Source organism: Malaclemys terrapin, chromosome 19, assembly GCF_027887155.1.
Source record: "Malaclemys terrapin pileata isolate rMalTer1 chromosome 19, rMalTer1.hap1, whole genome shotgun sequence".
Taxonomy (NCBI): Eukaryota; Metazoa; Chordata; order Testudines; family Emydidae; genus Malaclemys; species Malaclemys terrapin.
Window position 1 is genome coordinate 16,121,608 of NC_071523.1, and position 14,765 is coordinate 16,136,372.

Genomic DNA, 14,765 nt, shown 5'->3' on the forward strand with positions numbered 1-14,765 from the left:
AACTAAGATTTTCCAAGTTGTATCCCAGCTCCGCCACTGACTCCCTCTGTGACACTGGGTAAGTCACTTAACTTCCCTGAGTTAGGTCTGGTCTATACTACCCGCCTGAATCGGCGGGTAGAAATCGACCTCTCGGGGATCGATTTATCGCGTCCCGTCGGGACGCGACAATCGATCCCCGAATCGGCGCTCTAACTCCACCAGCGGAGGTGGTAGTAAGCGCCGCCGACAAAAAGCGGCAGAAGTCGATTTTGCCGCCGTCCTCACAACGGAGTAAGTCGGCTGCAATACGTCGAATTCAGCTACGCTATTCACGTAGCTGAATTTGCGTATCTTAAATCGACTCCCCGCTGTAGTGTAGATGTACCCTTAGTTTCTCCCTCTGTAAGACAGGGATAACACCAGCTTGCCTTAGAACATTACTTAGTTAATGTCCATAAAGCGGCCGGAAGCCATAAAGCATGAAGTGACTCTGTAGAACTCAACAATAGGGCTGTAAATTACCGTGGGTTCATTCTAAATGGACGGTGAAAATTTTCCAAAAATTTTAAACCAACATTTCAAAGACGTCAAGCGGCTCGAAGCTGTCCCATTAAAACAAAGGAGAATAATCACGAGCACCCGCTGCACGCACAGAATAAACCCAGTGCTGATAGAACTGTTGGCAGGGTCGACTCACTTAGCGCTTACCCTGTGGAACAGAGCTAACCCAACGTGGCTGCGTGTCTCCGCGGAGGCTGGCATTCACCGAAGGATCAAAGTCCTGCCCTGGGGCCACCTGGCATGGTGCTCTCTTAATAATCATTAAACGTGGTTCCTAGCAGGATTCCAGCAATGGAAATTGTGACCCAGAGTTTTGCATCTCACAGGCCATGTTGTAACATGCTATAGGAGATAGCCAAGGGGAAGGATCTATAGCACAATTTTGGCTAGCGCAGTCCTCGGAAGAAAATCCTGGCCAGACTAGTCAAGGTTAGCACGTTGGCAGCGAGCCGATTTGCTGCGAGTGTGGCTGTGGAACTGGAGGGATTGGTAAGAGTGGAAGGCCAAAGGTGGGTTAGATTTTCATGGTCAGCCTTTGCAAAGTGGCCGGGAGAGAGACCCAGGCAGCCAAAAGGCACGTGCGCAGTGCTGGAGCCAGCCTTGCCGAAGCAAAGCAGAACGCCGTGTGCTCGTTTGCACGTCCTTACCTACAACTCTCGTCCTCCACGCGGCTCTTCAGTGCCATTCCTCCGGGTGTTGCCTGGCCCAAGCCTCCTAGTATTCTAGGATTTCTTTGGGAAGCTGAGCCAGTTTCTCTGGCCCTACGAGGTGTTCCAGTCGCTTGCTGGAGACGGACTCTATTGGAAAGGAGGTTTTCCTTCCCTGCGCGGCCCCTGCTGAGGGGAGATTGGTTAGAGCTCGGTGTGGAGGAGCCAATTAACCCTTTCCATGGTCTCCTATTGACCCAGCAATTTTGTCACTAAAGAAAAGCCCACATTTGGAAAACCAAGGATGAAAAAATCATACATTATAACTATAGAAAAGAAAACTAACCACATCCGCAGAGTAGCCGGGGCTTCCCCCTCCCCTCCAGATGGGGGATCAGGGAGTACGTACTATGTATATCGGAGCCATGGCTGGAATGTGCAAGGTGCTGGACAAACCCCAGCTGGCAAATGGGCCGCAGCAGCCCAGAAGCCGGGGGGGGAGTCATCGCCAGCTCCTAGCACACACCAATCAGAAGTCAGGCCCCTCCAGGATCTGGCGTGAAGATCACAAGATTGTCAGCAATGATACGTGCTGTGTTCCTTTGCCTTCTGGCTTGTAAGCGTCTGGCTTGCACTCACGCCAAGCTTTGCTCTGCATCAGTGAGGTCGAGAATTTTTTTTTTTTTTTAAATGAATCCAGGATTCTCCCCTATGCCCATGACTCCAGGAGCTGAGGCTTTAAGACAAATACCAACTCCCTTGATAAAATTGAGAGTTGCCAAGAGCGGGCAGAGCCCTTCGCCTTCCCTTCCCCAGGGCTGCGGGTGCCGTGCTGTGTGTGCACAAAGCGCATATGCCATGGGAAGGAAGGGAGGGCAGCTGGCATGCAGTGCAGGGAGGCCGTTCCAAGCGATCGGGCAGCATGGGAAAAGGCCTGGAGCTGGCATTATTATCATCATTATCCTGTCCTCATCGCTTGAAACAAGATAGAGCATTAAAAGGCCTTTTGTAGGTGCACAAATGAGCTTTGTAATGAAATTGGCCAGTTTCCTCCCTCCACCCCTGTCCAGGAAGGGGCTGGGTTTCATCCCTGCTCATTGCTATAGGCCCACAGGATGGACCTGGCTCCCATGCAGCAGTTGCCTCAGGTGTGAACGTGAGCACGGGAACAACCCACAAAGGGAGTAAATCAGAGGGGCCATGCTTCTTCTCTGAGCTGCATTAGCCTTTATCTCCTCTTTGCTCCCTTCGGAAGCATCTCCTTTGCTTTTAAAGATTTGCTCAGAGATCTAAGCAGGCAATAAACCAAAGCTGTTTGGTCTGGGAGTCAGGCTAGAGTTTTAGATCCAAGCCAACAAGAAAGGCAGTGCTGAGAGTGAGTGAGAGAAGGGGAATAGACTCATGTTTGGGACATATGGGGGCTCCCCCCTGCTAGTTTCTAATCCTGCCTCTGTGGAAAAGTGACATCAGCTCCCTGCCTCAGTTTCCCTTCACATACAATGGATATGATCATATCAACTGACCTGCGGCGAGGGGTGCTGGGAAGGTCGGTGAATGTAAATGGCTCGACAGACTGTGGGCCTGGTTCTGATCTGACTTGCTCTGGTGTCAATCGGGAGTAGCCCTGTTGAAATCAGTGGAGCTGTGACAATGTAAAACTCTTGTAAGCGAGAGGAGATTCAGGCTATGCTAGGAGACTGACCAGGGCAACTGTCTCCCCCGTAGTTACTTCATTCCACCCCCACCTCCCTGGCCTTCTCCAGTGTAGAGGGGCTGTTGGGCACCCCTTCTGAACTGTCCGCCATTGCTTTACATCCGCAGACAATCGCTCGCATTTGCTTTCCTGCTTGAATTGACGGAACCTAAATCTGTCACCCCTTAGTCAATGCACCGCTCTCCTCTGGCCAGCAGACAGCAAGTGTGTAGGATGCTGCCCCTGCGCAGCAAAGATATAAAGGGTCGATCCTGCTCCTTTCGCCAGGCCAAATCCTCACAGCCTGCAACGGGCACCAGGGAAATACCTGCGACAGACAGATGGACACGGAAAACAAATCGGATCTTGGGGAAACGGTTGAGCAACGTAGTGCAGGCCATGAGGCTGCTTCTTAGAGACAGTGGCGTTGAAATACACTGGAGCAGATGGAGCAGAGTCCAATCTAATATGCAGTGCCTGGTTCTACAATGGCTCCTTCCTGACTTCCAGTGGGTTACTCTCTACGTACACCAGCGCAGGTGAGAAGAGCGGCCCATGATTAAGCTGCTAGTGTCCCCTTAAAATGGTGAGAAACACGCACCTATTCTCAAGGTACTGTCGTTGGGGGAGAGAGTCTGGCTTTATTCTCCAAGGGACGGACCTCAGATGCAATCAAAGAATTCCTGTGGGGTGACGTGTGGGTCTCTCCCTGCTCACGTCTGATCGGTGCCTGTGTCTGTAGAAACGGACATCACCCTTTGGCACCTTCTCCACTGCAGGATCCTACGCGCCGAGGAGCACTAGAAACTGCAGCCGGTTCCAGCACAGGCACAGGGGGAGCAGCCCGTCTGTGAGCTCCAGCAGCCCACGGCGAAGGCTCCGTGTCAGGGACCTGGATACATTGTGTAGTCAAGGAACATGATTTCCCAATCTGATAAAGAACAGCACCTGCCGTGCTCGGCAGATGTGAGGCCCTACCCTCGACGGGCGGAATTCAGTCTGTTCTAACCTGCGTTTGTTGGTTAAAATGGACAACGACTGGCCATCCCGTTTGAAATCAAACTTTGGGAGCCTGATCCTATTAGCACCGAGCGTTTTCCATCCCAGTGCCTCAGAGCACATCACAATGGTTGGTAGGTATCAATAGCCCAGATAGGAATACTGAGGCACAGAGCTGAAGAGATTTGTCCAAGATCACAGCTGAGCCAGTGGTGGAGATGGTAATATAAGAACAATAATGAATACCTAACTCTTATGCAGCACTTTGGATCTCAACGAGCTTTACAAAGGAGAGCGGTACGCTTATCCCCATTTTGCAGATGGTGAAACCAAGGCACAGAGTGGAGAAGTGGTTTGCCTGAGGTCACCCCACGAGCCAGCAGCAGAACTGGGAACTGGACCCAGGTCTCCTGGGTCCCAACCCAGCCGACTGCACTGAGAAGAACAATGTTTCCTTTGCAGATGATGAAAGACCAGGTTTCCTGCCACCTTAGCCTTGGGCTCACTGAGAGTCAAGAAATTTCCAACAAGCCCGTGGCTGTGAAAAGTGCTTGTCCGTGTCCATCCTACATGAGCCACAAAGAGACACTGAGAGACAGTCATTTTGTTAATGGGGGGGTGAGTGAGGTGCAGGAATCATTGGTGATTGGAAAGCTTCAGCCGGGATGGATGCCTAGGGAATGACATCCTGCTAGCCTAACGTTCGTTTTAGATCAGAAATTCATAGGGTGCTGAATCAATCAAGCCACGTGCCCCTGCTCTCTGTGGCTTATTGGCTTTGCTTTATGGCCAAGGCAGCTCCAGCTATGCAGCAAGGCACAGAGCTTGATGCTGTTCGCAAGCTACAGGCCAGACCCCCAGCTGATGTAAAACAGGGTAGTTCCATGGATGGAGCAATGTTAGTTTGCACCACCCGGCTCTGTCTTGGAGATGATTCATTCCCAGCCCAAGTGCATTTGGCCTTCGGCAGGATAAATGTTCTTTCCAGCACCTCAATCTCTGTCTCCGAGTTTTGAAACGAGCTGGTCCTTTGTGCCCTTAAGAATCGCACAGCATGGAGCAGCAGGGGGGGCAGGATCGGGGGCTTACAAAGGAGTTCTTACAAAGCACGGTGGGAACCAGGGAGGAGGGGGCGTTGAATGCTGCTGGCTGGCTGTTGGTGTGAAGGGAGAAAGCGAGGGCATGGCAGATGTGGAATGTTCCTTCCCAGCTGGGCGAGCCCATAAACAGCTCAAAGGAAAAACTGAGGCTGTTTTCCGGTGTACCACAGAGCTGGCCTGGAACTCCAGCAGTTTAAAGGAGGAAGGCTGGGCTTCTGGTTCTTGGGCATGCCTGAGATCTGAGTGGTGGTCCCAGCTCTGTTGTGGATTTGCTGTGTGCTCTTCAGGACGTCAGGGCTATGCCCTGCCTCAGTTTCCCCACCTGTCCGTGTTGGACAGTGATATGTGTAAAGTGTTTTGAGCTCGAGATGGAAGTGGGGGGATGCAGTAGGACGGCCCATTGGTCAAAGCCCCATGCAAAGGCTTCCCTTCTGTCAGTGGCTGGCATCATGGGCGCATGGCTGAGCTGAGTTTTCCCAGCTCCTCCCTTTCCCACTCAGGCAGGAAGCTGTGTGGTTTGGAGCCCGGAAAGCAAAGGGGAGGCTCTTATCAGACAGCGGCCTGCTGCTTCCAGTAATCTGCACTGTCAGCAGCCTGTCAGCGGGGCACTGGGCAGGTCCACAGGCCAATACGGTGAGAGGTGGGTTTGCTCCTCGAACAAGCCTCAAGGCCTTGGGAATGCAGGCTGGGAGCTCTGCCAGTCCCAGGACCAGGCAATGTCCTGCTCCCCCCTTGCAGGAGCAACGGAAAAGCCACAGTCTGGTTCCAGCCTCTCCAGCTTCCGCACCCAGATGGCTCTGCAGGGATGGAAACATGGGAGAGGCTCAGGCAAGGGAGAAAAGGCTTTTGGGGGGCATTTCGAAGGTGGGGGGGGGGCTGAGGCCCTGGGAATGGTGGGAGCTGTAGAGGAGAAGGCCCTTGCACCAACTCAGCCCTGCAGAGAAGGGCTTTGCAATGGTACCACAGGAAGTGGCAAAGGATGTGGCCAGAGGTGATCAGTGACCGCACGGGTCAGGGCAGGGGGCAATGGGGGCTCTGCTGTTTTGCCAGCCCTGGAGAGAGCCGCCTCTGGGACAGAATGGGGGAAAGCAGTGGGCAGTGCCAGGGGCGGGGAACACTGCGGCACTGAGCGCCACAACACAATGGGGCATCTGTGGAGCACTGGGATGGGTGACCTCAGCCGGGATGAATGCAGGGGGCTCAGCAAATACCAAACAACCCCCCTAACTCTCCCCTGCCCCCCTTCCACAGCAGCAGGGCTGGGGCACGGAGTCTCCTGGGGAGAACGGCCTCTTCTTCCACGCTGGGCTCTTCCCGTGCCCCGGAGGAGCAGATGCTTTGACTCGGCTCCTTGGCAGGCAGGGGACTGACCTCTGGAGGGTGACCCACATGGGACTAAGAGTCAGAGCTCGGGGGTTCTGTTCCCAGCTCTGTCGCTGACTCTGTGTGAGCTCAGGCGAGGCTTTCATGGCCAGAAGTCAGTGGGAGCAGAGGGCAGGGGGCGCCTGATAACCAGACCATTCCCCTCTCTAGGCCTCAGTTTACCACACTGGTGAATTGGGGACAGTGGCACTGCCTGCCTCTCAGGTGGAGTGTCCCTCCCGACCCCGGCGTGAGCTAAGGAGAGTTTTCCCCCAAGGGAAGCAGTTGCCCCTGCTTGCAGCAGGCTGTGCCCACGTGGGGCGTGAACATCCCAGCACAGCGCCTCAGGCAGGGCCGGGGTTGCCACAGCAGGCCGGGTAAGTGCCAGCCCGAGGCATTAGCAGTACAGCGATGACTGCTGCGTGCCAGTGACTGCAGGGCAGGGCTGGGCGGGGCTGGATCTCACCCAACGGGCCAAGCACAGCAACGCCACCCCGGCCTTAGGATCGGAGGTTCCAGCCCAGCCCCGCCTGGCAGTGATACCAGCCCGGGACTGTCGAGCGCCAGTGTGAGAGGAGCATGGGGTGGAAATGGGGGTGGGTCTCAGCACAGCCCCAGTGAGGCAGGTGTCTCCACCCCTCCGTGCAGTCCTTGCGGCGGGGTTGGGTGACACACACACACGCACACACATGATGTGGAGGGGCCTTTTTCAGAGCAGCCTGGGGCCCGGTGGCAGGGGGGGCCCGTGTCCCAGAGTTGCCCTGTCCTGTCCCAGCTGTAGCTGTTCTGTTCAGCATCAGTCCCCCCGCTCGCTCTGAAGGGCCCCAGAGCAACGCATGCTGCTGAATGAGGGCTCTTTGGAGCTGAAGGCCAGGTACTATGTAGTGGGCATCTGGGGTAGAGCTGTCACTCGCCACAGACAGACACAGCTGTGCAGTTCTGAGCCCTGTGCCAGCTTTTTGGGGTGTGGTTTCCACTGCCATCTGGTGGTCGTAGCAGAGAGATGCACTTGCTTTACAAGCGCCGCCCTGGGACCCTATGGATGATAACGGATACAATGGGGTGTTATTTAGACTTGGAAGTAACTAAAATGAACCAGATTCCCCTGCTTCTGTTTACACTCACTTCATGGCTTTGAGGAAAAGGCTAGAGGCACATTTGTGCTCCAGAATCTTAAAAATAAAAAAAAATAAAATAAAAAAAGGGACTGGTTCATAGCAGCCTAGCTCCAACCTGCTGTGCAGTGTAGCAATGAGCTGCTAAACAGCTGCCTTGTTCCACCCCAGAAGTGGCTGCATTGCAACTAAGTGTGATCTTGAGCGGTGTCTAGAGTTATTTCTAATGTGTTTAGAGCTCCTAGCATGAGAGGTGAACCCCAGCTACCTGGGCAATGCGAAATGCTCACCTGCATTTTCTGTGCCTAATGAAGCTACTGCTGCAGATGCGATGGGAGGGAGTTGTTTGCACAGGGAATCAGTGGGACTTCTCTGACCCTTCAGTGACTTCTTATTGCTGTTTCTCTCCCAGATGTTATCCGAGCCAAGCGGCTCCGCGCCGTGGAGATCACCTCCAGCAGCTTCCGTCTGACGTGGCCTAGGCTCCTCTCCAGCGACACCGGCTACTACGTGCTGGAGTACGCCCCTGCGGACGACCCGAGGAGGAAGCTGGTGAAGCAGGTGTCCAGGGATCACACCACAGATGTCCTGAGCGATCTCTCGCCAGAAACCACCTACGAGGTCGTGCTCGTTCCAGAGTCTAACGAGCACTATATCCCTCCGCAAACCACCAGGGTCACCACGCTGGAAGGTAAGACGATGACGTATGTTACAGTAGCACCAATCAAGGGTCAGGGCCCCATGGTGCTCGGTGCCATAGAGACACGTAGCGCAAATAGTCCCTGGCCCAGACCTTCTAGCTGAGGCATGAGGAGAGTGAGTCTGGGTTTCAGAGAGACCCTCTAGCTCGGCCACAAGGTGCAGGTGTGATGCAGGAATCACTCGGTGGAATTCTCTGGCCTGGGTTACGCAGGAGGTCAGATAGATGGCCACACAGTGAGAGTCCATCTGGCCTTAAAATCTCTGCAGGTTCTAAGGGAAGACAGGGGTTGGTCACCCCAAATGCCTGGTTCTGTTCACTCCTCGCTGTGGGAGACAGGAGGTTAGATGGACCATTGGTCTGACCCAGTATGGCCGTTCTTATGAATCAAGAGAAAAAACCAGCAGAATTTAGTTAGAAATTGGAAGTCTCGGCACTCCCCTGGCTTACCCAGTGTCGATCGGTGGATCCCATCAGGGTAAAGGGAAGCAAAGCACAAGCAGGTGGAAAGAGCTCCGTAAACCTGCACTCCCCGTCTCGCTATCACCGTGTGACAACCCAGGCATGTATAACACGCCCCGAATGGGTGGTCATCATCAGCTGGGAAGGAACCTGGGACCGCTGGGTCTAGAACCATGAGCTGCTCCTGCCTGAGCTGAAAGATCCGGGTGTCTGAGCTGAGGCGCCGGTAGCAAGCTTCCCATCCTCTACCGGTGACCACTAGCAGGTGACGTGGAGTCGGTGGCCACTAGAGGGTGACATTGTGAGCAGAAGCTGGACCCGTTTGAGGGAGAAGTGTAGAAAACTAGTCTCCTGGGAGAGCCTTTTGATTTAGAGCAGGATTGGGCTGTGCTGACGTGTCTGCCTGAGGTTGAGTTGCTTCCGCCTCCATGACGGCCAATAGGCTCCCAGCTTATTTACACTGCTGTGGCTGGCGACTGCTCTGCTGCCGTGAATCACCCCAACACACGTCTTCCTTTCCCTCCTCCCCACAGAGGAAATCAGCCCAACTCGGGTTCTCATCTCGGAGTCCAAGCCGCACAGCTTCCGCGTCAGCTGGGCTCCCACGCCGGACAGTGTGAGGAGCTACCAGGTGCTGTATGGGCCGCTGCCTGGCAATTCAGCTAAGCTGCTGGAAGTGGATGGGGCGCACAACAGCACAGTAGTGGAGAACCTGGCCCCCAACACCACCTACTTGGTGACGGTGGCGGCCATCTATAAATCGGGGAAGGAGAAAGCCCTGTCGGCCAAAGCTTGCACGCAGGAAGGTGAGTGAGCGGGGCCCTCTGCTGACAGGACACCACCATCCCAGCTGTGAGATAACACCGCATGGGCTTGAACTGAACAGGGACTGGTCTTGTTACCTGCGGTCAAACGGGTTCCTGTAGAATGATTTGGCCAGACCAGGCACTGAGGTGAAAGCCCTTCTCCCTCTGTTTTGTGTCTCCCACCCCCCAGCCTTTGCAAGCAAAGCCAAAGCCCACAGCAAGGGAGCGCTGCGCCTCAGGGAAAGGACTCCAGCAATTGAGTGGGTCAGCCAAGCCAGCTAGCAGGGGCCGGGGGTAGAATGCGGCCAGGGGGACGATACAGCTTTCAGGGAACAGAGCATGCGTATCCTAGAAATGTGGCAGAGTGACAGAGCATAGGACGGATGAAAATTCAGCAGTAGGTGTGCAACAGGTCTCCAATGGAGTCTGTCCTCCTAAGCCACCTGGAGCAGCACAAACAGAGCTGGCTGGGAGGATGCTGGAGTCCCCAGGGACGGAAGGTCGTTTCTGTTGTCCTCTCCTTCCTCATGGCCTGTCTCTTGGAGCCTTGGAGGGATGGAGGTCATGAACTCCCCTCGGGCACGTGCCAAAACTCCCACGCCAGTGTGGGTGGTGTAACTGGGGCGGAAGCTCAGTAACGGGGGTGTCATGGGTCGGCGGCTCCCAGGAAGTGAAGTCTCTGGAGCTTAGCTTGTCAGAGCAGGTGAAATCCGGCTTGATTTAATCAGAAGGATTCCGGAGTGAGCAATGGCGGAGATGGGAGGTGAGTTGGGGCATGGGGGTATCACAGGCCAGTTCCCATGGGCTGGTGTCCGTGTCAGCAGAGAAGCTGAGGGCTCCATGAGCCCTGGAGATGGAACTGTCCCCTCCTGCCTAGAGCAGGCCCCTCCAGGGCACGGGGAGCCATGCAGAGGGAGTCCGGTGACTGCCCAAGCTGTCCCTGTTCTGAGGATAAACGGGCCTGTGGCCTGTAGAGCTGTCCACCCCGCCCTCTTCTCAGCGCCAATCACTAATAGGGGGGAGATCGACCCCAGAAGGAGGGATGACGCCAAATGACTGGGCCCCCATAACCTCCTCTTCTCCCCGTCCCCCTACTAGAGAGCTCCAAGGTGAGGCACCTGCGCTTCGAGGACATGGGCCCCAACACCCTGAAGGCCTCCTGGGACTCGGCCGACGGGCCAGTCCTCGGTTACCGGGTGAGGTGCCGGCGGCAGACGGGCCCCTCGTCGCTCCTCAGCGTCTCACCGCAGATCCACAGCGTGCTCCTGACGGACCTGGCCTCGGGCACTGCCAACAAAGTGTGCGTGAAGCCCGTGTACAGGAACCAGCCAGGGAAGGGGCTGTGCCGCATGGTTCACATGCAGCATGGTGAGTCGGGGACAGGAGCCCTCCTGGAGAGGGCAATGCACTAGCGCCTTCGTGCCGGGGGGGTCTTTGTGAGGGGATGCAGTAGTGCCAGTTTCTTTGGCCCAGTAGCCATTGGTGCCCACCCACGCCCAGTGGCACTGGCTGCTCTTACACGACAGTGTATACTGGGTACAGCCATGGGCTCGGGGCAGGACAGAAGTGGCCTGATTTACAGAGGTGCTCAGCACCTGCACCCCGCTTGACATCAGTGAGCACTGTAGATACTCCGCACCTGTGAAAATCAGACCCGGGGGGCTGGGTTGGCAGGATTCCGGTTTGTAACGTGCAGTAGAGGGACCTGGAGAGATTTCTTTTAAATCCTTTGTGTTTTAACCTGACCCTGTCCGAGACTCGCTGTTGTCTGGGAGGTTGATTTGCTCTGGTTCCTTGGCTGAGGAGCCCTGTTTTAACGGCACACTGGGGTTCTCGGAGTGCTGAGATGGCGGCGGAGAGTTTCACAAGTAACGAGGGACTGTAGCTTAGCCTGGTTTTCCCAAGGCGAGTGCTCAGCGCTGTGGAAATCGGGTTTCTTTGAGGGGTCTGGAGTTGGTCACATAAAAATGGAGGTACCCAAACCAAAGGCTGCTGACGCTTTGACACTGAAATCCTCTTTCAGTTCTTAGAGGGCCCGATCCAGAGCCCTTTGAAATCAAAGGGAGCTTTCCACCCACTTCAGTGAGCTTTGGATCAGGCTCTAATTGCCATGACGCTGCTCTTGTGCTCGGGGGCTGGTATGCCGATAGATCACCCACAATCTTCGAGGCATCCCCAGGGTGTGATGCAGCCAACTGTTCACACATTTCTAATAAGAGTGCTCCCCCTAGTGGCTGTGGCTGGTCTACATGGCCCTGTTGTTCGGCCTAGGGGTGTGAATCGCAGCTTTGCAGGCAGGAGGAAATGTGCCAACCTGCAAAAAAGTACCTGGGGTTAGCAGGAGAGGAGCAGGGCACCTGGGTGTTGGAATTGCAGTGTGAAAATCTTACTGGTGGTGTCCAGTGCTGCTTTGACATCACTCATCTGCCTATCGTCCCCTGTCTTGAAGGAAGAGAAGTTCAGGGAGGGGCGTCCCAGGCATCGGGGACAGGGCAGGAAAAAGTGCAGGGACCTCTTTATGGGAGGAGCAGGTGGGTGTGCTGGCATGGCTGGTGCCAGGGGGGAGGTGAGCTAAGGCACCAGAGCAGAATTGCAAGGAGGGGTTGAGCTGAGAAGGGCTTGGAAGGTGAAAACTAGACGATTGGAACTTGACATGGTGAAATGGGGGAGGGAGGAGGCAGCAGAGGGATTCAAAGAGGGGGCGGTACCATCAGAGTGATGGTAAAGGAAGATGATCTGAGTATGAATGGACCCGAGGGGAAGCGGGGGGCATGTTGGGGAAGAGGTTGCGGTAGTCAAGAGAGGGGAGGGAGAGGAGTTTTCCTGTGTGGATAGAGGAAAGGTCAGAGCTTAGAGACTGCCTGGCTAGGCAAGGCCAGGGGGAGGGGGGAGTCGAGATATTCCCCTTCCACCCCTGAGCGATGGTGGAGCTATGTCTTGGGGGGCAAGCTCGCTGAGGTCTCCCCGGAGGGTCAGATGGGCAGAGCTGACCGTTTGTCCTTTGGCCCCTTTCCAGCCACAGCAGCACAAGGATACAAGCACAGACAGAGCGCATGAGGGACACTGGACTGAGCTGTTCCCCTACAGCGTGAGGGGAAAGGATTGGACAAGGATGAATAGGGGGACCTCACCGATCAGCTCCCATCCTGCGTTACCCCTTGAGGTGTGTGGTTCCCCCTAGCTGTTGTCAAGCCCATTAGACTCCTGAAACTAAAGTACGACCCCCAGCTTATCAAACGGCTTGGCTGGCTGGAGCAAGCGGACGGGCTGATGGATCCCAGCCATGCAATGGGTGCGGGTTAAAAATTGTGCTAGCCTTTCGTATGTTCCTACGCCTGAAAAATTAGCGACGAAAAGACAAAGTGGGAAATCTTAACTGTTGTTTGCTTCCTGTTTTTTATTCATTTTCTGTCTTGTTTTGGTTTTTGCAGAGTATAAGTGGCCTTGCACTGATCACAAGTGGCTGGGAGCCACATTGATCCCTGGTGTATAACTCCATAGAAGCTGTTGGAGTTAGACCAGGGGTGAATTGTGCCCAGTGAGATCAATGAGTTTGGGAGGCAGATCTAGGTATTGTGACAGGGAATACAGTAGGACTGCAAAGAACAGATTCACCTAATGAATAGCACCTTCCATCCAAACATCCCAGATGTTCAACGAGCATCGCAACGGGGCTCCCATCATCCATCCCTGAAGTGAAGCCACCTCTGATGTGGAAGGACAGAGCCTTTAAAGGTGCTTAGAATATGCAGGGACGATCCAGCTAGAAGGATCATTTGGGGACAGGAGAGAAGAGGAGATGCAAAAACCCAGCTGGAGTTTGGCCAGGACACGGTGGTTAACTCCCTGACTCTTATAAAGCGCCCGGGGGTATTTAATAACCACAACCAGTCCAGACCTTGATTTATGTGTCTCTCCGAAGACTGGCAGTCTTCGCGTGATTAACTCCCAGGAATGGAGCAGCAGGGTTGTTCCAGGTCAAGGTTGACATGCATTGGCAGAACTGCATGAAGGAAGCTCATACAGGGCTTGCCTCGTCAACACGGCTTCAGTCTCTCACTTCCGTGGATACTAAACCACCCCCCCCCAAAATAATCTGCTCAGAAATGAAGGGATTTCAGGAAATCCTGCTTCCCCCCTGCATGCTGCTCCTGATCCCAGTGGAAGGCAGAACAGGTACCAGATTATACCCTTTTCTGCCTTCCACTGGGATCAGAAGCAGCATGTCATAGGCACAGAAAGGCCAGCTGAGGTGGCCATTCTTCTTTCTCTCTCTCACACACACCCCACAAGCAGCCAGCAACATAGTTGGTGCTAGTTTGGCCCAGCAGGTGGAAGATCCAGGGCAACCTGGATCAGGGAGATTAATTTACTCTCAGACGTGATGCCGGTTGAATGAGTTTGAGCCTAGACGTGTCCCGGTTGAATGAGTTTGAGTCCCATCGGCAGGGCCATAGAGGGGAAGCTCGCACTGCCGGCGCTGCTACCTGTTCGCAGTCTCCAGGAACCTTTCCCCACCACTATAGTCACATCAAAAACTTTTTCAAATAGCTGCTGCCCTGCCTGAAATCCAGCACTGCATGTAAAAGGAGATTGCTGTGGGAGGAACACCGCTTACCCGTTTTCTCGCCCGCCAGGTTTGCTGCCTTTTCGGGATGGGAAGGTGTGTAGGGGGAAATGAGGCCGCTGATCATTTTAGTACCTAATGAAAATGCCATTTTGGATGTGCAGTTCCACCCGCCAGGGGCGTAGGGTGTGAAGGAGATGTAAATACTTCTCTGTGCCCGAGGGCGCAGCGCCAACGTGCATGTATTCTCCTAGAAACGCTTACTCTGTTTGGTGTTCATTGCTTATTTAACCTGCACGTGAAGCATTTTAATAGCTGTCCTGTATGTCTGGGAAGCCATGTGCTAGATCCTGCAAGCCCTTCAGGGGCCTGATTCTGGGAGTTTTGCCATTGACTTGATTGGACCCGATATGTTGAACTCCAACTGGGTGGCTTACATGGGGCAGAGACCTTGGGTGGGCCCTTTGCACAGAGATGACTGTCACCCATTGACTCCAGCAGGAGAGCTTACAGGGCCTGGGTTCTCCTTTGGGAGGTGCATGTGTAATTGACTAACATTAAGGTTACACTTGCATCAAGGGGAAGATACAGCTTCCTGAATCTTTCATGCAGTAAAATGTAAAAGCATCTTGTTTGTTCTTGCTGTAAGATGGAGATCGTTTAATTTTGCGCAACTCCCCGGTGTAACGTACTATGCATTAACATTGCCTTCCCTCGATTGTAATGCGTTCTTTTGAAGACAGTAAATTAAAAATACAAGATCTATTGAGT

At 54.3% G+C, this 14,765-nt stretch overlaps 1 protein-coding gene across 1 annotated transcript in view; it reads left to right on the top strand.

The window, feature by feature from the left end:
* VWA1 (von Willebrand factor A domain containing 1) overlaps window positions 1-14,759 on the top strand; it is a 28,165-nt gene extending 13,406 nt beyond the window's left edge. Inside the window, exons 3-6 of the mRNA XM_054009295.1 lie at window positions 7,872-8,150; window positions 9,155-9,427; window positions 10,526-10,795; window positions 12,444-14,759. Coding sequence (XP_053865270.1) covers window positions 7,872-8,150; window positions 9,155-9,427; window positions 10,526-10,795; window positions 12,444-12,484 — 863 coding nt within the window. The 3' untranslated portion in view covers window positions 12,485-14,759. The remainder of the gene's footprint in view (window positions 1-7,871; window positions 8,151-9,154; window positions 9,428-10,525; window positions 10,796-12,443) is intronic.
* The last annotated feature ends 6 nt before the right edge of the window (window positions 14,760-14,765 follow it).